The 25,948-nt window shown below is 39.8% G+C and overlaps 1 protein-coding gene across 2 annotated transcripts; it reads left to right on the top strand.

Annotated features, from left to right (window-relative positions):
• The first annotated feature begins 11,741 nt into the window (after nucleotides 1–11,741).
• Nucleotides 11,742–21,696, top strand: adcyap1 (adenylate cyclase activating polypeptide 1 (pituitary)). Of its 2 annotated transcripts, XM_012964195.3 has the most exons (5): nucleotides 11,742–12,584; nucleotides 12,797–12,901; nucleotides 15,324–15,458; nucleotides 16,006–16,101; nucleotides 19,143–21,696. In XM_012964195.3, exons 2-5 carry the CDS (start codon nucleotides 12,804–12,806, stop codon nucleotides 19,327–19,329), a joined length of 516 nt encoding a protein of 171 aa, XP_012819649.1. In that variant the 5' UTR covers nucleotides 11,742–12,584; nucleotides 12,797–12,803; the 3' UTR covers nucleotides 19,330–21,696.
• The last annotated feature ends 4,252 nt before the right edge of the window (nucleotides 21,697–25,948 follow it).

The following is a 25,948-nucleotide window of genomic DNA, read 5'->3' as shown; positions in this document are numbered from 1 at the left end:
ACAGGTTAGACTAGTGTCTCAGCACCCCAAAGACCAACCAACACTCACAAACTCATGCAAAACTTGCTGCCACCATACTTCTTACACTGGCGATGAGAGATGCTACTCGAGTAGTAAAAGGGTTAATGTAAGGAACTGACACACACACTCTTCCTACCAGCAGTCAAAGGGTTAATCAGCATACAGCATGCAGAGGGCTAAGGCACACAGTTACACACTCGGAGGTTAGGTACGCTTTAGAGCATCAAAGACAAAACTTATTCAATTTTATATTTAATATTATAAAAGGTATAACAGTCCTATACTGTACCAGAGTCCTTCTAGTCCTGGAGGCAAGGGGAAACCAACGGGATGCATCAGGTAACTGGACACTCTCCCCTCCTTTAGAAATGCAAGGGGTGTCACCATTAGCAGGTCACAGTGTGAGTTCTTTATGCAGGGTCGGACTGGGCCGGACTGGGAAGGACGTCGGGTGGGGGGCCCTGTGAGGGGGGTTAGGGGGGCCCCTCGGGGGGGGGTATTGGCACGGGCCATATGGGCGGGCCATGGGCGCGGGCCCCGGTGGCCCCTTCACCCCCCAGTCCGACCCTGTCTTTGTGACCACTTGAGTGTATGAACTGGACCACTAATATAATGCCCATAACTCCTTATGGAAACATACTAAAAAGATTAAATTAAATTCATCAATTTAATATGATCCCACTGGTCCCATACAGACTAAACATCACCTGCCCATGCCCAGATATTCCTATCTGACAAACCGAGTACCCAAAGCCAGTTATGTTTGAATGGCCATATCAAATTAAACATACACTCGGGTTTTGGCACCTCTAGTATAAATGGTATGGGTTCTGGGACAATAAATGTGGGTGAGTTTAGGTTATGGTGTGACCTCCACATCACCTATGAGTCCCCCAGGTGGGCTTTCACTCCCCCCACAGGGCATGGCTCTTATCAGCCAGGGCTTAGAGCTGGGCATCCCAGGTTGTGAGGACTTAATACCTTGGCCTGCTTGATTAACCCTTACAGGCCTGTATCATGACAATGTCTATGGAAAACAAATGGACCTACATGAATTCTATATAGGATTCTATATTCCTCAGAAAAGAATGATATACTTTAATGATTAACTAGATGTCATGCAAATGCAGCTGTTTAAACTCTAAAAGATATCACAAGTAATATAGCAAAATCTGCAAGATTCTGTTTTGCATTGATGGTTTTTATCCAGATACTAAGCATAATACAAAAGCTGATTAAAAAGATCTTTGCTTTCCTTTAAGACAGTTTCCTGATATACTTACACCCACATACACTTATATTCATGCACACAACAGAATGGTTTAATCAACAAAATTGATCGTTTTATCATAAAGGGCATCCCTAAATGATGTCTATTTGCTGCGTTCTCAGGAGAATAATTAGACATTTCTGCAGAACAGTTGTCCTGCAAATTCAATTTGAAAACAGATGCAAACTTCACAACTTTCTGAAACAGAGAGAAACAGCTGACCTTTCCATAAGTGTAGCTGGTACAAATATTCTGCCTCTCCCTAGCTGTGATATTCATTGCTTTTCCTCTTAACATTCACATTTTCCCTACTCAACAGATGTCTAAATTATATAATGAAGCGAAGGGCAAATGTTAATTATAGGGAATGAGCAGCACTGAATTTACTATTGCTAAATTACTATTTTGTCTAAATTGAAGGGATGCCATTATGGTTCTCATCCATTTTTAGCAGATAACTTTAATCTCGCATCAACATACTTACTAATTACTGTGTTAAAGGCCCTTTTTTGTTTCATAGACGCAGGCACCCGATGGGATTACCATGTTATCCAGTAGATCAGAAGAAAAGGACCTTGTCATTTTTATTGTGTTTTTATATATAACATGATATACTTATTAAAATGTATCTGGTATATTTATTGTCTCTTTTAGATCTGTTCTCTTCTGGCTTCAAAGAGCTACAGATTTTTGGCTCTGTCCTTTCATTTATCTCCTTACAGAAGTATTGACATTGTTTTTTCCTTTTTGTCTGGGCTATGGCACAACTGATTATGTGCTCTGTCTTCTTCTGTCTGGGCTGATACATCTCACTCCCTTCAGCTGGCTGGGTAGAAATTCCTTGTAGTTTTGTGCTGAAAAACAGAGCAACAGTGGGAAAAAATGTCATACCTTTAATGGCTAACTATAGAGCAATATTACAATGCAAGCTTTTAGGTGTCTGAGGTCTCATCTTCAGGCTGTCATGTTATGTAATGAAGCTGAAAGTACAGAGCTTATATATCTGTAATTAAAAGAACAGGGACGTAGCTATTGGGGGGGGGGATCCTCTGATTCTTATATACAGGTATGGGACCCATTATCCAGAATGCTCGGGATCTGGGGTTTTCTGGATAAGGGATCTTTCTGTAATTTGGATCTCTTGAGTTTCTTAAAAATCAACAAGGATTAATTATATCTTAGTTGGGATCAAGTACAAGGTACTGTTTTATTATTACAGAGAAAACGGAAATCATTTTTAAAAATTAGAATTATTTGCTTATAATGGAGTCTATGGGAGATGGCCTTTTCGTAATTCAGAGCTTTCTGAGTAATGGGTTTCCGGATAAGGGATCCCACATCTGTAATAGATTTTCTGTTTTCTTTTAAAAAATGGTAAAAAAATAATAACAGCCCCAGGTGGAAAATTTCTTCAGAAATCCAGTGGCTAAGCTGGGGGTGAGGGTGGTAGGCTGTGTGTCGCAGGACGTAGGATCACTCGTATGGAAGTGACATTGCACGCTACTGGAAGTGATATCACTTTAACGCTGTGAGCTGCATCACTTCTGCAATCTGGGGGGCATATTTAGGTCCGTGCTTAGGGTGGCACCAGAATTAAATACTGCACTGGAAAAGAATATACGTGTATCAAGGGTTTATGCATTGCAAATAGGGATAAAAAGGCTTGTAGGGTCATACATTCAAAGTATGTTCCTAGTATGGAACACAGAAGATGTTCGGGGCGAGAATTCTGGGTGATGAACCTAAAGGGCTGTACAGTTATTTTGAGAGTCTCATTAGGACAAATTAGGACAAAGTGCCAAGTGTAGACCAGTTTTGAAGTTTTCTATAGATTTTCTATAGATTTGCCGATCCTTCTCTTTCTGAGTCATTTAAGTACTTTATTTTCATGGAGACAATAATCTGGGCTGCATAGGGATTTTATAACATATATATATATAATCATTTTTAATTTCCCATTTTTTCAGTATTTTTACAGGAAGTTAGAACAACAGTGGGCAAGAACTTCATTAAGGATAAAGTTGGCTTTATATTTGATTGTACATTGATAAAGGCGAAGTGCAACCAAGTCACAAAGACTTAGCGGGCAAACACACTGCACTAACACCCTCCCTGGGCTCCAAAATACCAGAACAGGGAACAAAACTGCCCATTCTCCCAGGGGGGGGGGTGTGCAGCACATTATGGGACACTGACTCCTGGGCAGGTAAAGGGCCAACAAGTCCTACAATGAAAGCAAGCTGCAGCGCTGTTTTAAGGCCTTGGTGGGCCCTGGGCAAATATCCAAATTATGGGGCCCTATTATCCTGCTCCATGCAGCATGGTAACATTCTTTTTTTTTTTTAACTACGCCAACTTTTTGGCCACACCCCTAAACATCACACTCGTTTCACCAAAACATAACGCAGACGTGCCAGAATAATTACCACAGAAGAGGGATACTCAGCAAATTTACCTAGCCATGCCAGTATAATTAATATGAAAATTAATATGAAAAATAAGTCCAGACATGCCGATAAGATCACTGAAAAATGACAAATAAGTACCAATAATACGAAAGAGAAAGCAGTAGCCTCCCCTGTAATATGATTTACTGTGTCACATCCAGCCCCGCTCTATTCCTGCATCCCCCTTCCTGTGCCTTTCAAACACAGGGGTCAGTGACAGACTAGGGTAGCGTAGTCCATCCAGACAAGCTGATGTGAAGGGCCTATAAGCCAGCTACTTCATTTTTCCACAATTATTACATGGCTCTGGTTCACAAGTACACGCACAGGCACACAATTCAGCAGCTGGAGGATGGCAGGTGTAATGGTTTAGCTTTCCACTTTTATTCTCTACTTCTCCCTTCTCTTCATTTATTTTATTTTTTCATTTATTTATGTTCTGTTTTGCACGTGTACAGTTTGGTTTTCAACAGCTATCCGGTTGCTAGGATCTTATTTACACTAGCAACCAGGCAGTGGCTTGAATGAGGGACTGGTATATATATAGGTGAGGTAATGAACAAAAATTAAATGTTATGTAACAAAAATTAACAATGACAGTAAAATTGAAGCCTCGCACAACAATTGTATTTTGGATGTTGGGGGTCAGTGAATGACTCCCATTTGAAAGCTGAAAATAGTCCAAAGAAGAAGACTTAGTTCAGAAACTATTCAAAAAGAAAAAAAAATAGCAATAAAGTGCAATTGCAAAGTTGCAAGGAATAGGACATTCTGTAACACAGCAAAAGGTGAAGCCATTTAAGCCACAAGCATAGTGAGTTCCCTGCAGGCTCTGCAGCGCTTGTGCTCACCCTGCACAAGTTCTTTAGCTCCTGCTGATGTTGCCTCTTACCTGCAGCCCAGAACTCAGCACCTTTTGGTTGTGTCTTGTACCTTAGGGTTCTTCTCTACAAATTCCCGCCCTGTGTTCAGTCTTTCAAATAAACTTGTACTCACACAGGCGCATGTAAGTGACAAATGCAGGCAGATTGCAGCAATGTGAGTTCCACCTGCTTTCGGCACTTACATGCACCTTACGTGCATACAAGCTAATTTGAAAGACAAAATTGTGTTTCATCCTGCACCTCCCCATTCCATCACAGGTAAACTCAGAGTGAAACGCCTGTGAGGACGGACCCTAATGCAGAGTTTGATTCAAGGTTGTCTCTGCACCCTGAAGTGGAGCACATAGGCCTGTGGGCCGTAGCTATTTGCACAATGCCCCATGCATTGGGCAAGTGCAAAAAACATGGCCAATTGCAGGCTTTTTTTGCACTTTGCATACTGCATAGGACATCACAATTTTGTCCCTTAATGTTAAAGAATATCCATTTTAATACATTTTTTATATGTATGAAAAAGTAACTTATATGTATGAAAAAGTAACTTATCCATTCCTTTTGTATAATGTAACACAGAAAGAGCTTTGGCATATTGAATTAATTTATAATCTTTGTATAGCAACAATCTGAATGCAATAGATCACCATGGGCCGTACAGCAAGAAGTAGTGTTAAAAGTCTTGGCATGCCATAGCCTTAAGCAAATGGCTTCATACAAATAGTCACTGCTTCTGCATATTTACTTGTCCACCTTTGAACCCTCTCCCAGTACTTTAATATTCTTTATAAAATTTGGTTCTTGAAATGAGGCTTTGCTACAAATCTGTATTCTGTTGAATATAGCTACTACAGAATGGATTCATACAGAGCTAATTAACCCACCCATTGAACTTCAAGAGACGGTAGGAATAAATGCATCTTTGTGTTGCTTATATACACATATAGATTTATTATATGTGTATACAAATACACTTGAGTGTGCTGGATACTTTGTTTTGCATTGATTTGTTCCCTCTCGGAATGACTCTAGATTCCAGAGGGATTGGGTAATGTAAAAATAAATTAAATAATAAATTTTCTATGTGTCATGTTTAATTAAAACAAGAGCAAATGTGTGAATTTGTCTCAATTAATAAATAACTGGAATATTAATTTAACACAAACTCTATAGGACTCATTTACAAATGGGAAGGCAATGTGCAAAGTATAAAAAAATGGGCATGAACTACCTTTTTAAAGTGCAGCCTGCATACTGCTGTTTCTGCCCTCTGTTTCAGAGACCTACAGCTGCCCCTATGAATACATTGCTGCTTGTGTTCAACAGGGATGTATTCATGATGGGCCTGGAGGGTGGAAGAATGTAGCCTTCCCCACTCGTACCTCCCACAATTCCTCTTACTTGTGCATCATACAGACAAGGTGTAAATAAAGGGCCCCTTGTATGTGATGCATACATTATCAGTTTATTTGCAATAAAACACAGGCTCAAGTGTTGTACTGCCCCATGGTCTAGAATCATATATTTCTTATGCATGAATTATGCATTATATTTCAAACCATTTTACTAGACCAAACAACAGAGAAAAGAAAGAATTAAAGGAAGGACATTGCTAATTGTGTTAATGAATAAAAAAACACAATACAATGTTTTAGCCAAGGAAACACTGCCAGTAGAAAGCCATATTTTTGTACTTTCTATGGTAAGTAATAATAAATGTTCTCAGTAAAAGATTGCTGCTCCAGCTATTCAACCATTGTCAAATAAATCAAGCCATATGGGCAACTTTAATGCAAATGTTGAAATACTTCATATTTACTGTATGTATATATATATATATATATATAAAAATAGGCAGTGTCGGCACTCACAGGGTTTTAGCGAGCGTTTTTCAAGGACAACAAAACTTGATAGGATGCAAAAGGTGAGTTTTATTAGTTCTACGTTTCAGTTCCCTACTGGAACCTTCGTCAGGGAAGCCTGACGTATCTATTTATCTAGTTGTCTGTCTATCTATCTATAATATATGTAAAATCAGGCACGGTAGTATCGGCTACATCTATTCCAGAGATAACAGACAGGTACATGAGATTCCAAACAGATGTTTGCTGTGTTTTATTTCCCACAGATACATAAGAAATGAAAGTTCATACATCTGATTCCTGAGTGCAGCAAACAATTAGCAGTCTTGCAGACAGAGAGTCATGTCCCTTTGAAAGGACCCACAGGCACAATTAGGGCAAATTAATCCATCATGACATAAATAAAAAATCACACTCACAGTGTTGAGGGCTTTTATTTTGCTCTTTTCACACTCTCGGCTCCCCAGCTTACTCTCAGGTCAGAACTTGCAGTGGCCATGCCACAATATATATATTTATACCATGATTTATTTTACAATATATAAATATATATGATTTTCATAAAAATCATTTTCCTAACTTTGTTCTGGGAACAGTGCTGTGCTACCCCTTAGAATACCGTACTTGTCAGACTACCTTATCTCTCCAGGGAAGATTGGTAAAGGCTTACATAACTGTTTGTGAAATAGCAATTATCTATTGCTTTTACCCGTAGGGCTCTGGTACACGGGGAGATTAGTCGCCCGCAGCAAAACTCCCTGCTCGCGGGCGACTAATCTCCCCGAGTTGCCTTCCCTCTGCCATCCCACCGGCGAACATGTAAGTCGCCGGCGGGATGGCAGACGCGGCGGCGCGATTTCGCGCAAATCGCCGAAAAAGACTCGCGAAAAAGACTTACCTCCAACTTTCTTCAGTTTCCAGCTGGCCACTTTTATTCTCATCACCTATAAAGATAGATGATAGCTCTTTACGTATTACTGGATGTGATACATTTTTTGTAGCAGAGGCAGTTAACCCTATGCGTTAGCTTAGAGGAAAGCACGCCGAATAGAAAATTGCACCCCCAAACAGCACATTGCGTGCACCACATGCAGATTTTCACCTAAGGGTAGGAGGCAGGAGCCTTCCAAAAACATTGTGCATGCCAGCAGCTGTTTGCACTTTACATTTAAGAATAAAAACATTAAAAGTGTTGTTCACCTTTAACTTCTAGTATGATGTAGACATTGATATTCTAACACTTAGGGGCACATTTACTAACCCACGAACGGGCCGAATGCGTCCGATTGCGCCTTTTAAGTTTTAATGCTACGAAAAAGGCGCGACTTTGCGCGCAAGTGTTAACGCTACGAAAAAAATCGCGACTTTGCGCAACTTTCGTAATGGCTACGAAAAACTCGCCTTTTTACGCAAAAATCGTAAAGACGCCGAAAAAATCGCAAAAAATACGAAAAAGTCGCAAAATGTTCGTTTCCAAACGGAATTTTTCCAATTCGGATTCGAAATCGTGTCTTAGTAAATCAGCCCCTTAGTAATCACTTATTAATCTGTCTATATTTTTTATGGTTTATTAGTTATTTGGCTTTTTGTTCAACAGCTCTCCGATTTGGTATTTCAGCAGCTATCTGGTTGCTAATGTATTATTTACCCTAGCAACCAGACAGTGGTTTAAACAAGTGCCAGGAATATAAATAGGAGATGGCCTGTACAGAAAGATAAGCAAAACAAACTAACAATAGCAATACAATTGTAGCCTCCCAGAGTGATAGTTCTTGGCTGCCGGGGTCAGTGACCTCCCCATTTGAAAGCTGGAAAGAGAAGAGCAAGGCAAATAATAAAAAAACTATAAAAAAAATTAAAAAAAATTAAAGCCAGTTGCAAAGTTACTAGGAACAGGCAATTTTATAACATGCTAAAAGTTAATTAAGGGTGAACCACCCCTTAAATAAAAGGGTGCCATTGAAAGAAATCTATGTGCTTGCCTCTACTCCATTGCATGTGGACATTGCGCATTATATGCATGCACATACACACTTACATTTATTTCTATTGATTTTTAATATTTTTAATATTTAATGTTTCTCTTATTTGTGTATCGGGAAAAAATAAACCTGTAATAGTATATCTTCCCTTTAAGCTGTAAGTTAGTTTGACATTATGCTGAACAACAGCAGACAATCTGAGTGTGCTTTATTGCTCTGCAAAATTCCATTTCTCTAACAATGTGACCAGGAGTATGGGGCAGTTAAGCCACCAGTGACGATGATCACAGACACATCACCTGCTGCTGTCTCAGAAGGGGACGGAAATGGCTGTGCCCTACTTTATTTATAGGCTTTTTATGCACTCGCATTGTGATTGATTTTCTTACCCTTTCACCAAATGTATCATTTCATTAAATATGTACATAGAGAACTAAGACCTAACACCTTCCATTGCTTACATTGACCTTGAGACAATTCTCAATAAAATATGTCCCGTAATATGAATTATTCATAATATGTTGACTGAGAATTACTTCTAAAGGAGGCCTAACTTACAAGGAGTAAAAATGTCAAAAACCCCATTCCTTAACCAGAAGAGGTGTGCGTTCCTTTCATCTGTAATAGAAATGTCTAACCCTATCTAATTCAATGTTAGATTTATTTTAATCTCTAAGCAAATCAAGGACTTTGTGTTGTGTCACTTTATTATAATATCCTCATCATGAAAGCTGGATGTAAAATATCCATTATTGCTTCTGCTTATCTACTGGAGTTTAGCAATCACACCCGCTGAGTTAAAGAGAACTCATGTCATTATATTCTACTGTTAGACTGAAAGGCCAACGTTTTGTAATTAATTTATGTTGAGTCTCATTGAAGTTTTCATGATAGGAGACAAATCAGTAGTAAGACTTATTAAAGCGGCTTTAATTATTACAGGTATGGGATCCGTTATCCAGAAATCTGTTACCCAGAAAGTTCAGAATTACGGAAAGGCCATCTCCCATAGACTCCATTTTAAACAAATTATTCTAATTCTTAGAAATTATTTCCTTTTTCTCTGTAGTATTTAAACAGTACCTTGTATTTGAGCCAAACTAAGATATAATGAATCCTTGTTGGATGCAAAACAATCCTGTTGGATTTATTTAATGTTTAAATGATTTCTTAGTAAACTTAAAGCATGGAGATCCAAACTACAGAAAGATCTCTTATCCAGAAGACCCCATGTCTCGAGAATTCTGGATAACAGATCCCATACCTGTATTAGCATCCAAACTACTGTATATGCTATTGTTCATTTTAATAACCAAGGAAAAATTTAAAATGTAGCATTTGCCTCTTTGTATCACAAGTAAGAACAGCAATGACAGCAAATGCTGAGACCTAGGAAGAGGGGGCTACATTCATCCCGACAAGATAAAAATCGATTAGAACTGATAGCCTGTGTACTTTTTTTGATACAATGGAAAGAATATTAAAAGGTTGCAATAAATCCTGAAGAATGTCTCACAATCACGATGGATGTCAATAGCATCAACACTAACATCCCTCACACAAAAAACTACGCAAAAGCAAATCAAATTTCTTACAAGAAATGACTCACAAATGGGAAGAGCCAGACAGCAGTTTGAAGATTTATAGGATTTGGTGCTTTTCCTACAATTGCCAGCGCATCTCAGGTTTACAGGCACCCCAAAAAGCTTTAAACAGAGAAAGTCGGGTATTCTAGCACTAATGTATAATTACAAATGATTTTACTATAAAGGAGAGAGGGGGAGGTCACAGGTATATTGAGAATTATTACCATGCTTGTTTGAATAACTCGGTTTTGCTGTTTAACCTTCTTTAACATAAATAACATTTTCCTGAAACAGCTTTAATAAGAAAGGCACTTGTGCCTGAGTAAAATGAAGTTATTTGGCTGATCATTTTTCACTAGGTACCTGCTTAGCTTACACAAGCAAACAGTTCGATTAACTTTCAAAAAGGAAATGTCCTGTTATTGCAGCACTTGCCGCACGGTGGCAGTATTCCCTCACTCCATCAGGCAGCGGTGCCACTTGCATGTCCTTGCCTTGCAGTCATTCCACAAATCGCTTAAAATTTGAGTTAAGCATTGTTTAAAGATTTAACTTATAATGCCTCTAAAATAGCTAGCAGTGATTTGATCAAAGTGCTGTCATGCAGGCACCATATCTGGTACATTTAAGGAAGGCAGCTACTATGTAAATGAAAACGATTAAAAAGTTGAGTTCCTTGCACTTGATCTGAAATCAGATCTTTACAATGACACCAGGCACTAACTTTTTATTTTGCGTTATAAACATGGATATAGATGTTATGTAGTTAAGCTGCTGCTATATACAATAGCACTTTCCTTCATTTTCTTGGAAAGGTCGTTGCTGCCATTAGGCAAAGTCAGAACTTCGTCTTGGAAAGCCTTTAGGTGGGCTCCCACGTAACGGCCCTGATCCCACGTCATTTCAGCCATAGCTAACGTAATAATGCAGTTGCTCAGTTGCTGTAATGCATGGGTTCCCCGAAGATCGCTAAGGAGAAATGTGTAATCCTATCCCTCTGCCTTCAGAATTATCTAAAGATATGGTTAAGAGTTTCTGTGATTTGAAAAACATAAGTAGTAAAAGAGGTAGTTATTGACTGGAGTTCTGGTTGTAAGTAATTATGGTTTGTAGGAATTTGGCCAAAATAAGCAGAGCTGATATAAATAGAACAGGTAGATCAATAACAGTTTCTTTGTGAATAGGTTGGAGGAAAAAAATGACTGAGAGCCATATCAGAACCAATTAACGCTGATTTTAACCTGCAGCTTGGCCAGATTCAGCACCGCTTGGGTGGACAGCTCCCTTGATTAAACCATCGGCGATGATGAAGTCAGATGTGAAATGCGTCGTTATTAGGCAGTAATATAACATAGAATCATTAGAGAAAACCCTGAGTGATTTAGTGACACTTCACAGATCAGTAATTCCAACTTAAACTCTTCCTGCTGGGCGTTTTTGCGTGCCCTATATACGCTCCATATGCAGATGTGTATCCAACAATATCACTAACTAGGCAAAGCCTTCTAGGTATGTGATTAATAGTTAAACTTTTGGCCTCATAAAGTAAGAATTCTTTCTGTATTCCCCGAACTGTTAGATCTAGTTACCAGAATCAGTCTGGGCAGCACATACAAGCAGAAAAAAAAATGGGTATATGTGGTTAGATGAAAGGAAATGAGTCTTGCAGAGTATTTATAAGCAAAGCCTATGACTGTGATGGGATCATTTGTGAGGAAACATGAGAGTTCTTATTGTGTTCCTGGAGGAATTGGCCTGATGACGTCTTTTCTGATACCGGATCATTACGTGACTTAACACTTTGAAAAAAAAGGGAAGCTCTTTGATTCATGGATAAAAATCCGAGCTCCACACAATCCCAAACAATAGCTGGCATGGAAAGGTAATAGGCAGACAAGCACTGACACAGCCAGCTAAAAGCCCTCTGCCTATTGCATGTGTGTAGGTATATATATATATATATTGAGACACATAGAAATAGCTGCATCCATTTATACAGATACACACGCAAGCAGACAAGAACAAGGGCTGGCCAAGTTGAATAAGCAGCAGCCCCAGCCCCAGCCTCAGCCCCAGCAGCAGCAGCAGAAGAAGAAAGCAGCTAGAGGACCGCCTCAGGAGAAGTATCTCAGAGAGGATCTCATCTCATTGTCAGCATCTCTGCCCAAGACTCATCACAGGCTGTTCCAGCTCTCGCTGCCTCCCTGGCTCCTTTGCTTTTCTAATCCTTTTATTCCCCACTATCTGCTTCTTTTACCTATACAGTAGCTAGGGAGCTTAGATCTATCCCCCCCACCACCCCTCTTTTGTCATTCGTCTGCCCCCTTTCCTCTGCTCAGCCGGAATCCACCTAATATTTTCCTTCTGGATTTGTGGCTTACATCAAACTTTTAATCGAAACCACAGCAACCTGCCAACTGTGAGACAGAACGATGCAGCTGCCCACTTTCTAACAGACAGGGGCACAAACTTACCGGGCACTTGGCTCAATTCGAACCCAGGCAGCTCTCTGTACAGAAGGACTTGCTCTTTTATATGGTAAGTATATGCCATTAATCTATATATAAATACACACACACACATACACATAAATACATGTGTATTTGCAGAATGTGAATTAGATACAAGTCCCTTATGAATGGGGTACCTGCATTGTATTTGCCTGTGCTATTTCTACTTGTGTGACTAGCCTAGTACTTGTGTATTGGTTAATGCCTGTTTAAGTGATATCCTGCATTCCTTGTCTGCAGAAAGACAATGTGTAGGAAAGCGCTGCTCGCCTGGCTTCTGCTCTATGGCATCATGCGCTGCAGCGTCCACTCCTCACCTGCTGCGCTCAAGTACCCAGCACTTAGGTAAGTCTGCGACAAGTCACACTCTTCTGCATGCTAATCCTCCTCCTTATGTGATAACCCCCTTTATTTCCGAGAGGACAATCTGCTGTGCAACATGTTGGGAGACTGTTTGTGCCTGAGTGTATTTGGCTGTGCTTGTTGCTTATCACACACTGTACCAGCTGAAGCTGTACAATAGCTATGTGCCTAAGTACATTGGAAAGGGAGCTTGGCTTGGAATGCCTTCATCTCCTTAAAACTTTACACTTTGGGGAACTGAGAGCCAGAAACCTTAGAAAAGACCACCTGTTTGGCAGTCCGCAAAATACAATCTGGCATGGAATGAATACTCAGAGGGACCCTTCCTGGCACTTACCCTCATTAGAATTAAAATAAGTCAGCTAGTTACTATTGTGCCATGACAAGCAATCATCTCACCGATGTCTGGCAAAGGGTATATTGCTCTTTAATATTCTCATTTTATGTGTTTTAATCAACCAGCCATAAAGCAGTAAAGCTTGCACTTTCTTAAACACAAAGGAGTGTGGGGCATTTATTTAAAGAACACCAGTTTTACTGTACCTTTAAGTCTTTTTTTCTGGATGCATATTTTTATTCCAGTGAACAGATATAGATGTAATTTGATTTGATTTCTTGTTGCACAAGTGCCATTGATCTTTATGTGCAGATACATTAAGGATATGCATCTGCATGAATACAGTTGTCATATTGATTTCGTTTAGGCAAAGGTTGCTTAGTGCTCCTGGATGAAATGTATGTAACAAATGTATATTTTCCCTACATTTAAATTCCATTTAATAGTGATTACACAAAAGCTCTACCAAGCTGATATATATAGACTAGCCTATATTAAATGCAATGAAATGAATGGATTTTGTTTGAATAAGTCACAAGTCAGGGAGTGATAATTATAAAATGACCCATGATATTAGTCAGAGGAAGGGATTTGTGCAGAGTGACCTATAGGAACAAGGTAGGGGAGACCGCATTTATTATGGATTTTCTCCCTTATTATTAAAATAATAAGTCTTCTGTATTGAATATTTGTTGAAAACTACTTATTCAGTCTAGAAATGTTTTTATCTCATATGGAAAGATTCTTTATGACAAATATAATCGTTAAATAGTCTAAGAGAGAAAGAAGATAAAACCAGCCGATAATTGGACAAATAATATATTTATCAATGTTATGCAGTCCAGTTCTTAAGGAATTCAGGGAAATAAGTTAAATTGTGTCGAGAAATATGGATAGAGTTCAGAATACAGATAATTGTGTATAATTGCTTGTGCAAAGGGGTATTGGGGATTTTTACTCTATTACATATATTTTTAGCATCCATGCTGCTTATAATATAATAGGTGGAACCAGGAAGGTTCAACTGCTTTCCAGCTGTTGTTGAACTACAACTTCCAGAAACTCCCAGCTCCCTAGACAGCCTTCAGCAGCAGTTGGAGAAAGAAAGATCATTGCGTCCCATGGGACTTTAGCGCTACATTTTATAGCTAGGTTTATTTCTACTGAGAAAGTGATGTCCAAAACCTGATCCTACATCTGTGGAATACAAAACCGCAGAGCAGAAAAAATCGTATAGTCAATGAATGCTTAATTGTAGTCTTAGAGCAGAGACTGTAACGATCCAGCATTGCCAATGTCAGGCCCTGTATTCCTTTGCAGAGATTATCTCTCTAATACCCCATATCATTTGCTTGTGGTACAGAGACTCTGACACTTTGAAACTATGATCCAGATTTAGCAAGAGTAAAAACACTTTGGAAACATCTATTATTAATAGAGCTGCCAGTGCAAGCTGATAAAAATAGCTTATGGTGACCTACATCCCGGCACGTACAAAACGACTAAAAATAATATGTAAAAGGAAGAATTTAAAAAGCATCCACGTCAGGACCCACTTTAAAGCAGAGCCCTCCCTTTTAATAGAAAGAGAGAGAGAGAATGTGGCTAATGACAATGCTAAGTCACTTTGGGGCTGTGCGGCCAACACTGGGCGCCCCCATTTAATGTTTGGAAGCCGCTAGTGTCTTTGATGACTCCCTTCTGCCAATAAAGGCAACTTGGTTCCCCCAGTCCCAGTCCCCTCCCTTCTCTCTTTACTAATCATTGTAGGATTTGGCAGCCCGAGCTGGCCCAGCCCCAACCTCAGGTCAACTCACAGATGGGTTGCATTTGTTATTTCTCTCACGCCCACCTACAGATTGATGGGGGTCCCAGGGGGGTCTCTTCTTTCCATCAGCGTCTGGCATCTCATCACCAAACAATATTCTCGGGAAAGGGACCTGTGCTCACATAATCACTCGCCAGGATTGTACATAGCCCAACACTATCACTGATCAAGTCGTTCTTTTCTGATTAATTAACAGACTGACAATTCATTCTCTGCCCTCCCTTTGCTTTGCTCATTAGGCTAGAAGATGAAGTATATGATGAAGACGGCAACACTCTCCCAGACTTTGCGTTTGAGAACGACCCTCTGGGCATGGGGAACCCCTCCTCGGTCCTAGACGATATGTACTCATTTTATTACCCGCCGGAAAAGAGGTGAATTGAGACTTTTTCCTTTCTCCTAATCGGGTTAAATGCCTAGCCGATCTGTTTCATAGTCACAAATAACTGAATAATATCCACAAACACAATCATCGTGTTCCTGTTTCATGTCAGCGCACATTGCAAGGAGCGCAAAGCAACCAAATTGCCCAACAGGAGATGCTTATTTAAATGGAATGTGGGTATATATGGAGATTAATAGGACTCGGCCTCTAGCAGGTGGCATGTGCCCATCCAAGCAGCGTCTTTGAGCGTTAAATATACATCAGGCTGCTGAGGAACATGGTGAAACAGTGAATCTAAATGTGGGAGGGAGGAAAAGACCCCATAGAACACGTCAAGCAGAGTCAAACATGACCCATGACAAATTGGCGCACAGATAATCAGGAAGCTGCTAGGGGCAGCTGTTCCACCCCCCTTTCCAAACATTCCATTGAGAAATGCAATTTTTTTTCTAGAAAAAAAAAAAAAAACAACACATGTTGATGTCAGTTTTCCAGGAATCCACATATATTTATGTATTTTTCTTTGCTGTTGTCAGACATGCTGATGAACTATTAAACAAAGTCTATAGGAATGTGCTGGGGCATTTGTCTGCAAGAAAATACCTGCATACTCTGATGGCCCAACGCTTAGGGTAAGGCTGAGCTCTGAAAAACCAAGCGAATTCTTTCCATCTGGAGGAGACATTAATAATGTATTTTAGGTTGCCTTGTACCATTACTCATACAAATACACAACATATGCAGCAGGGCTTTTAGCAACAAAGACCAGGCAGAATAGCAAAGGAAAGCAGCAGGATGTGTTTCATTTATTATTCCAATCCAAGCACATTTTTTTATGGAGATTTTGCCTGTGGATTTGGCCAGATATTATATATATATATAATTATATACATTTGCATTTAAATATAATGTGCTTGAACGTATCTATTTTGTAAAGTTCAATGTTGTTCACCGTTAAGGGAAACCTCTTTATCTATGCCTGAGACATACTTTGTGCAAAAAGTGTAATCCAGCTTTCAGGAAGAAGTAACATTCTAATAAAACCCATAGGGATGCATTGCATTTTCTGCATGAATAATACATGGGATGTATATTTTGTGTCTGCGCCTTACACTTAAATGATCTGCCTCCAATGCCAGGCACGCAAATCCCAGTCAGGGGGGCTTCTCCTGTAGTTTCTGACAAAATCAAGCACAAAAGCGGTGCAAGATCATTGGCTTTGTGTTTCAGTGAAATATGTTAGGGATGTCTAGAGAGACGTACGGAACAATAAAATCGATCGCTGCCAAACGAACCTCCGCGAATGTATAGCTTTCCAGCGTTTAAATCGCTTTGGTTCGCGTCTAATTCTGTTTGATCAAATAGAGTGATATGTGGGCGTTGGCGGACCTTGAATCCCCACTTGGTGACAGAAGCCTCACTAGATGCAAATATGTCGCTTTTAATTTGAGAATTCCGAGCTGTGCCAGGCTGCTAATATGACAGTGATAGAATTTCTCTTTAGATAACATTTTCTGGAGATAATGTCATAGTGTAGCTACCAGGAGATCCTAGCAAGCAGCTCCCTCCTCCTTCTCCTGATCTGGCCCCAATCAGTACAGTGATATTCTTCCATATATATGTCTCATGGAAAACACTAGGCTTTTCATACTGCAAGACAGAGAGCCCCAGAGGCAATTAGGGTAGCAAAAGGCAGGACAGCCCTGTAGTGATTGCTAGTGAGACAGAGTCCTCTGGGAGTTGTCTAACAGGAGGATCAAGGTACGGGGCTGCCTAATGGAGCCTGGCTAGCACCGTGGCAGATGTTTGTAGCCTTTGTTCAGGATTTACACAGCAATAATTGGCACTGACATTAAGATATTTTCCTCGCTATTTGCTTCCTGAACGCAGTAAGACGTGGAAAATAGTTCTGAGAAATCTACTGCATGGTTGAGATTTTGACATACAGGGGTATAGTGCTGTGTGTTTAAATATTAAATGCTAGGCTTGATAAAAATAGAGCCCTCCTTTAGTAATTTATGGCCTCAAAGTCCTAAGGAGAGACCTTTACATTATCAATCTGTTTGGAGGTAGGAGTAAATCTGCTATTGCTTGGATAAATCAGATTATAAACATGAAATATAGAGGGATTCTAATGGCAAAATGTAAATGAGCAGCAGTGTAATAGGGCAGTAATAACATTACATTAACTTGCTGAGATTGATTGGTATCAGGACTGTGTCTCCACTGAGTGGTTACAAAACTAAAAATGCCATATAGAATATAAATCCTACTTCTTAAAATGCCCATATGCTTGGAGTAAGTTGCTTTATGTTATGTTCCATTTACTCAGAATTCCCAGGAAACTGAAACCAGTATGAGTAAATGGGAAAAGCTCAGGTGTTGGAGCACTGAATGGGATTAATATTGTATGTACCATTAGAGAGCACAGAGCCATCTGAATGGAGAATGGATAAGGGGGGTATGCTGTAGCAGAAATGCCCTGTCTCTTCCCAGGAATCTACTCTGTACTGACTATTAGAGCTGTACACAGAAATATATTCTTTGCCACATGGAAGAAAATGTAACAACCATCCTAAGAATAATTACACATTTTCAGTGGCTTAAAGTTATTTGAACATATCATTGAAGCAGTCTCTATTTTCTGTATTGGTGGTTCTGATTCTTGAAACAATGTAGCAGAAGCCAGCTGATTCTAAAAAAAAAAAGAAGCACGCAAGGCATTATGGGAAGTGGAGTTGTAGCTGGAGGAGAGCAGAGCTGCTACATTGCTTTGGGAGTCTGAGGCAGCAGTGCAGGGAATAGAAAGGGGCGGACGGGCACAGCTTTCCATTGCGATAATATTTACAACTGTAACTATTGGATGTATTTTGTAAAATGCTTAAATTACATTTTGTTCACTAGAGAATGCTGTTTTGGGGGGTTAGACTCGTATTAGCTTTAAACAAATGCCGATTTCACATGGCATATCTTGAGGGTAGCATTTGTGTGTCCAGCCAGTTAAACATCTACAATTAATGCCATGCAGCTGTATGTAGAATGGGATATTCGTGTGGTTCCAGTCCAGCTGCTGAAAGTGTATTCCCAACACCCCAATAGGGCAGTTTGGCACATTCTGGGGGTCTCTAGTGGAGGAATGTCTTGGTTAGATTAGTAGAGAGCCAATTCTATGGCCATTAGCAGTGGCTTCAGGGCAGGACATGATGCTGTCATAAATCAGCTCAAAATGTATTAGATAATAATACTTATAGGCCAGGAAATGTCAGCTTGTGAATCTCCATTGAAGAACTCCCCCTTCCAAATGATTGGTAGTCGCAGCTTGAGATCAACAGGCTGAGTTTGTTTTAGAAGGCTTTGTTCACACCGCCCATATTGCAGCTGTATTTTTGCTGTAGTCAGAAATGGTAACTATATACTATTAAATCCTTATTACTAAAGTTTGACAGTCGAAACTACAAATAGTGCAAAGATAATAAAGTAACAAATGAGTCGCAGCTACAGAGGGGCCCGTTGGGAATGTATTTGTTTCACTCTCCTAATTGTTCCAATGTTCATTCCACTGGCGACTATGCCGCTGGAACACAACTTTGTTGCAATAAAAAAAGCTATGTTATTGCCGAGTGCAAAGTCCGATCCAATTTGCAAACTGTCGATTTTGTCTGTACCATTGCAGAACGGTGAGTAGCAGCTTGGAAGACGAGTCGGAACCCTTATCTAAACGGCATTCAGATGGCATCTTCACCGACAGCTACAGTCGCTACAGAAAACAAATGGCTGTCAAGAAATACTTGGCAGCAGTGCTGGGGAAAAGGTATAAACAGAGAATTAAAAACAAAGGACGGCGTGTAGCATATTTGTAGCGATGAGTCTCCAGCAGCCACCTCGTGTGTACAGCCCTATCCCCCCAGTCATCCCCCAACTGACTGAACAATCATCGCTCCTGTGTTATCTACAAACATGTATTTATGTATGAAGTAAAGCCATTAAATGAATATTTTGATAATAATATCGTTTTTCTTTTGTACAAAAGCACTAGAGAACGCACAGATCTACTTTGTGGACCAATCAATAAGTTATATATATATATATATTATAAATAGATAAATATATATATACTGATGAGAAGAGCTCTTAGTTACAGCGTGCACAAAAAAAGTTGCACGATTTATTTATGTTTTATAAGAAAATGGAGGAAAAATAAGGACAATCACTGTTTTAGAGATGTTCCTATTATTTTTGTAACTGAGATTAAAAGGATAGTATTTTTATCCACGACAGGGTCGAAGACATTACTATTGACCAAATGCAACTGGACATAAGTATTGATGCCCTTCTACAGGGGAGCTTTGATGCTAATGTTTGGGGGGGAATGCTGAAGCAGATTCTTCCCTTGGGTGAGTCTTGGATCAGGAGCCCTAGTGAGACTGTTATGTCTATGGAGCCCTGAACAACCTTTTTATCTAATTCTATTCCCTTTGCCCCTTTTGATTCTACCTTTATTTAGTTGTTTCTTCCAGCTGGGACTCGGTCCGTTCAAATTCTCCCTTGCTGGCCAAGCAGCTCTGCCAAATTCTAAGCACTCTCTCCCAGATCCATTTAACTTATGGGGAGAAGGAATACCACTCCAGCTTCTTATTGATTGGACCAGGCCAAAGTTTATAGCAACACTGACTGTATAATAATTGCCAGTTCTTTGACAAAAAAAAAAAAAAACTGGAAGAGATACAGTTCAGATTGAAAAGAAACCGCCCAAAATGAAGTTATTGGTTCTGGGCTTGTTAATCCCTATAGGATTCAACAGAATTCCCACTGGGGGAGTCCTTTACCTAACTGACAATGGGCAGCTTGGTACTGCATGCAAAGTACTATGTGTTTCTCTCCGGTGCTGTCCATGCTATTCTCCATCATGTGGAAAACCCAACCTTCTCTCCTCCTCCTGAGCTTGTCATTGGCCACATTGCCTTGTTTTGCTTCCAGTAGAATTCTACCCACACCACCTGTCCTGCACTGACTACTGTTCCCCCCTCTCTCCATTGTAAGCAAGTCTGACTTTGTTTTGTTCTGCTGCTCTTATTGTAACCGTAGGAATCCCTGTTGTAGCTACGACTAAATAATGATGCACTACTATAACTGACGGTTTTGTTTCTTTGTTTTCTTGAGTCTTAAAGGTAAAAAGAAATGTATTTTTCTACATGATGGCTTATTGCTTAGTAAAAAGTTCATAAAAACAACGTTTTGTCATAATAGAATTTGTAAAATCCATCGATTCTTACCCCCTCCCCCTTCTCAAAAAGAAACAAAAATGTAGTCTTTCCAATGAAAGGTCTGTAGCCTCATCTTTTACAAAGGGATCATTGCTATGAAGCTGTTAGAGATTTATGTAGATTATTTAGCAGTAAATCACTTTAAAGATGAATGATTTGGAGTGAGAGCAGCGTGCGAGTCGCCAGTGTTTACAGATCAGGGCTGCGACAGGAAAGATTTAGTAGACGTCGCACCTGGACAGTCTGATCAGGAATCTCCCAATCTGTCACCTCCCTGATGTTGCTGATTTACAGTTATAATTCAGTACCCGCTGGGGTGGCGCAGATTGGAGAGCCCTGAGGCTATAGACACGGCTTTGTATTCCCTAGCGGATTCCCACATATCCTGCTGCAAACAGTTAATTGCAGAGAATCAATCTTCCTCTAATTCTGCATTCTCCACCTCAGGCAAAAGTGTGACGCAGGATGCAGGTTGCAGCTCCCGTGCCTTCCCCTCGCCTTTTATATCGCCACGAATCGCAGATGGCTTGTTAGTGGCCCTATGATGCTGCAAAACATCAGCTTGTATTTTAGTCTCCTCTGTGTATGCCTTGATAGTGGGTAGGTTTCCCTGTATTTTTGTATTAGCTGTAGTGTTCAAATAGGGGTTTCAGTTGAATTTTCTTTCAAACCTATTCTATCTAGTACAGTGGTTTTTCCGTATTTACCTAGCAAACCCTTTGTACATTATTTCAGAAGCGCCAAGAGCCTTACTACTAAAAAAAAAATAAATAAATAAAAAAAAAGCAGCAGATTCGACCTACTGTGATCTGCCTTAGATGTGAGTCGATATTTTGTGTGCAACCAATTCTTAATCTAATTTCGAGCGAGTATTATGAGAACACACCTCTCTCTAACTAGGAAACTGATGTGTTATTTCAAGTGTGCAAAGTTTGTATGAATAAATTTTTGTAAACAACGCAATTTCGTCTAATGTTTGAAAAAAGAGCACATTTATGAAACTGTAAATCACTTAAAAAGCACAGTATGGAAGTTGTTTGCCACATGAGTTGCCCACAGGTCCATAAGCTCTGCCAACTAAAGCATAAAGAACAACTGCAAAGTGTTGTAAAGTCATTTTTCCACTGTGTTACATGCAGACATCTATGCTACTATATATATATACACACACACACACACACACACACAGTACAAACTAGAAAGAGAAACATTTTATAACTGTCATTATAACATTGTAAACATTTTCATCATTCAAATGACAATATTTGTAACTGTATGTGCTGCATCTGACAGCTATCTGACAGAACTGGGTTCATAGTTTAAGTTTAACTGCAGTTTGTTGACAGCATATCTTGGTTTTGACTAGTAGAATGGAAAATGTCTCTAAATAAATTACTCCCCAAAATCCTTAGACAGCATTTTATGCACATTGGCTATTTCCTACATGTAAGAGACAGACATGAAATTAGTAAAATGGTGTATTCTCATGGGTTTATTTATTCCATCCAAACTTTCTTTTCATATTTGTTCTTTGTTCCTTTTTGTTAATATTTGTTCCTTTTGGAATGTTTGCTCTTCATATAGCACAATGCTAAATTATTATAATTATTAACATTTATTTATAAAGCGCCAATATATTCCGCAGCGCTGTACAATAAGTGGGTTTCATACACTGGACATGCAGAGTAACATATAAAGCAATCAATAACCGATACAAGAGGTAAAGAGAGCCCTGCCCAAAAGAGCTTACAATCTACAAGGAGAAAGGGTTGAGACACAAGGTGTGGGAATGGGCATGACCAGAGTTGTGAGAGGTGTGGCACAGGGTATTGCTAAACTAGATTAGGGTAAGCTTCTCTAAATAAATGTGTTTTTAGAGATCTCTTGAAGGCAGAGAGATTGGGAGAAAGTCTGATAGTTTGTGGGAGCGAATTCCAGAGAAGGGGCCCAGCTTACAGTATATATTATCCTGAAAATGGATTTGTTTATGTTCTTTGTCTTTGTTCACTTTTCTTGATTAAATGATTAATAATAATAAAAAAATGAGCCCAGCTTGTAAAAAATAGCATGAGCTTGGGGCCAGTGCTTACATTTTCACATTTCCACATTTCACTAAATTGGTCTACATGCATACAGTATTACATTTTTGCCATTGATATTTTTGCCATTTTAGGGGAAGAGTAAATGCAGTAATGTTCCCCCTTCTAAGTAAGCACTTCTGCTGGTCATAGACACCTTGTACAACAGCACTACCTGAAATGTTCCATCTGAACACTTCTCTTAACCCCACACCCCTGTCTGACATTTAGCTTTCTGTAGGAGCCCTACTGGATTTATAAATGCAATAAATGTGGATTAATTGATAATGCTTCGTGTTAGGAAAAATAGGGCCAAAAAGGTTGTGTTTTTGGTTCAACCCATTCCAGTATAAGCTCTAATATGGTGGAACCAGGTGACTATGGGTATGAGGCCCAAAAGGGTTACACGTGTTTACTTCCTGTAGAAGAAATTGTCTCTAGTACACCTCTATTCCTAGTCAGAACAATTTACTGAATGACAAGAGGCAGCAATCATAAGCACTTTTTAAGGTAATACAAGGAAATTCATTGGAAACATATTCTCCTTCCTGTTGTTCTGTATATGTTCAGCCAGTTCTGTAGCTCTGCTTGAAGTGTACTGATGAAGAGGATGAATCTCATAGACAGAGACAGAATGCAAGTATGTAGAATAAAGGTGCTCCTACATTCTAAAGGCTGTGTGATACCGCAAGGATGGCAGACACTACAACAAACTTTTCTTTCAAATGCCACACTGGTGAAAAATGGAAACTGAATTTTATATATTATATACTGTAATGAGAGAAATTGCAGGCCCCGCAGCAGCAAGGGACCAATGAGAAGAGAGGGCCCAGTGTGTTCTTGACAGGGTTCGAACTATTGATAAGGCACCCACTGGGCTGGGATTCAAAATAAGCCCTGGCATTTCAAATACAGCCCCCATCATCCCAATAAATAGTGACTGTCTATGTTACAGCAGCCTCTCTGGAATTCGCCAGAATCCACAACTTGCCAGTCTGGGTCTGGATGCAACTATTTTTAGAAAAGGGGGAGGGGGGGCTCAATTACAAAGAATAACTGTATTGTGGTATGCACAGCAATTCCTTCTCCACCTCCACACCATTTTGGTCTCACCTTGTCTGTGTCTATAACTAACTCTTCCAGACAGGGGTATTATTGTAGTGTAGGGATCCCCAACCCTCTTACTGGTGAGCCACAGTCAAATGTAAAATGACTTGGGGAGCAACACAAGCATCATAAAAGTTCATGGAGGTGCCAAATAAGGGCAGTGATTGGCTATTAGGGGCCTCTATGCACACTATCAGCTTACATGAGGCTTTATTTGTAGTAAATCTTGTTTTTATTCAACCAAAACTTGCCACCAAGTCAGGGATTCAAAAATAACTCCCTGGTTTGGGGGCACTGAGAGCAACATCAAAGGGGTTGGTGAGCAACATGTTGCCCCTGAGCCACTGGTTGAGGATCACTGGTGTAGTGGGGCTGTTGGGTGGGATGGGACACAGATAGGCACACTTGCTTTGAGTGCAGAAGGCCCTTACCCAAGTATGGTGATAAATTGTTTCTGGAGATAAAGCTGTGGGCGAGTCGTAGATATCAGGCCTTAAAACAATATAAGTTCTGTTTGATACATCAGAAGGGGACTGTGTATTTTGCTTAGACAGGCCCTCAGAGAATGCAGTGGGTTACTGTTTGTAACATACATTTGCTATTACTAGTTTAGATTGCATGCACTTCTTACACAGCAGCTTTCCTTCAGCTTATCTTATCCACTGACTGGATTATCCTGTCTCATAAGTCCTAGTTACAATTCCTTGTCTATTTTGCTTATCTTCAGTGTTACATTCTCTATCTGCCAAGCTGACTTGTGCAATAAATTATAAAACAAAACAAATGCATGGTTGCAAGCAGCATAGGGTAAAGATTCTAGAATAAGCACAGTACAGAGTTGCAATATACAGAACAGTTTACCTAAGGCCACTGAGCAAATGCCTGTTTCCTCATGACAAAATAGCCAGCATATAGGCACATGTGTTGGTTTCAGTTGAACAATTACAAGAAACTAAGTGTATGAAGCACCAATAATTTTTCAAAAGATATAGATTACTGTCTTATGCGCTATGAACTTATACGCTTGACAACAAAATATGTTTTACTTCACTAGCAGTCAAATGCTCTCAACCTGTAATGTGTCAGCAGCGACATTCTGGACCCACTTCTGCTTGAGCGCCCCACAAAAAACTTGTTGCCAGATACAAGGGAAATGTCCACAATAGTTTGCTTTTTCCTCAAGCGGGTGATGCCTGAGAGAGTCACAATCAATAACACATAGCAAACTAAGTGGCACTAATGGATAACACTTTCTTCTGAGATTCTTTTTGTGACAAGAATTTATTTAAAGGAAGCATATTTGTATAGGTATTCCATATTAAACTTTAGGCCTTAGGTAAACTGTTCTGTATATGTTACTATATGTGCCATTTATTTCATATTTACAGTACATTAGCAGGTATTATGGTTGCACCCCCACCTAAAGCTGGCCATACACGCACCGATAATATCGTACGAAACCTCGTTTCGTCTGCCGTCAGGGCTGAATCGGCAGAAGGAGGTAGAAATCCTATTGTTTCTACCTCCTTATCTGCTGTTTCAGCCCTGAACGGTGTGTGGCGGATCTGAAGATGTTCAGATCCGTGGTCGCACGAAAGATCGTCAGATAGCCACGTGTGTGGCCACCTTAATGGTTAAGGAAGTATCAATACCTGAAGGTTTATTAAAAATACATTCATTCTTATTAGGAATGCCTCTAGAAAGAAGAACATACCCTAAAGTGGTATCAAACCTGACTCTATGTTCATGGAACCCCTACTCAGCGACATAATGGGAGACACCATATTGCCTTTTTATTGATTCAGGAAGTGATCTAATTGTCTGAGGAGTAAAAAAAAGATAAAATGGTTTTAAATATAGAGTAAAGCATGAACCAAGCAGAAGAGACTGATAATAGGAGTACTAGACCAGTGCTGTCCAATTGGCAGCCCGCGAGCCGCATGCGGCCCTCAACCCCCCTCTGTGTGGCCCCCCACCTGTCTGGCTACTTTGATGGCTTAATTTTGTGTAAGCTTTAAATGGTATCAGTA

Source organism: Xenopus tropicalis, chromosome 6 (genome assembly GCF_000004195.4).
Source record: "Xenopus tropicalis strain Nigerian chromosome 6, UCB_Xtro_10.0, whole genome shotgun sequence".
NCBI lineage: Eukaryota > Metazoa > Chordata > Amphibia > Anura > Pipidae > Xenopus > Xenopus tropicalis.
The sequence above is the reverse complement of the archived record's forward strand: the minus strand, read 5'-3'. Positions and strand labels throughout refer to the sequence as shown.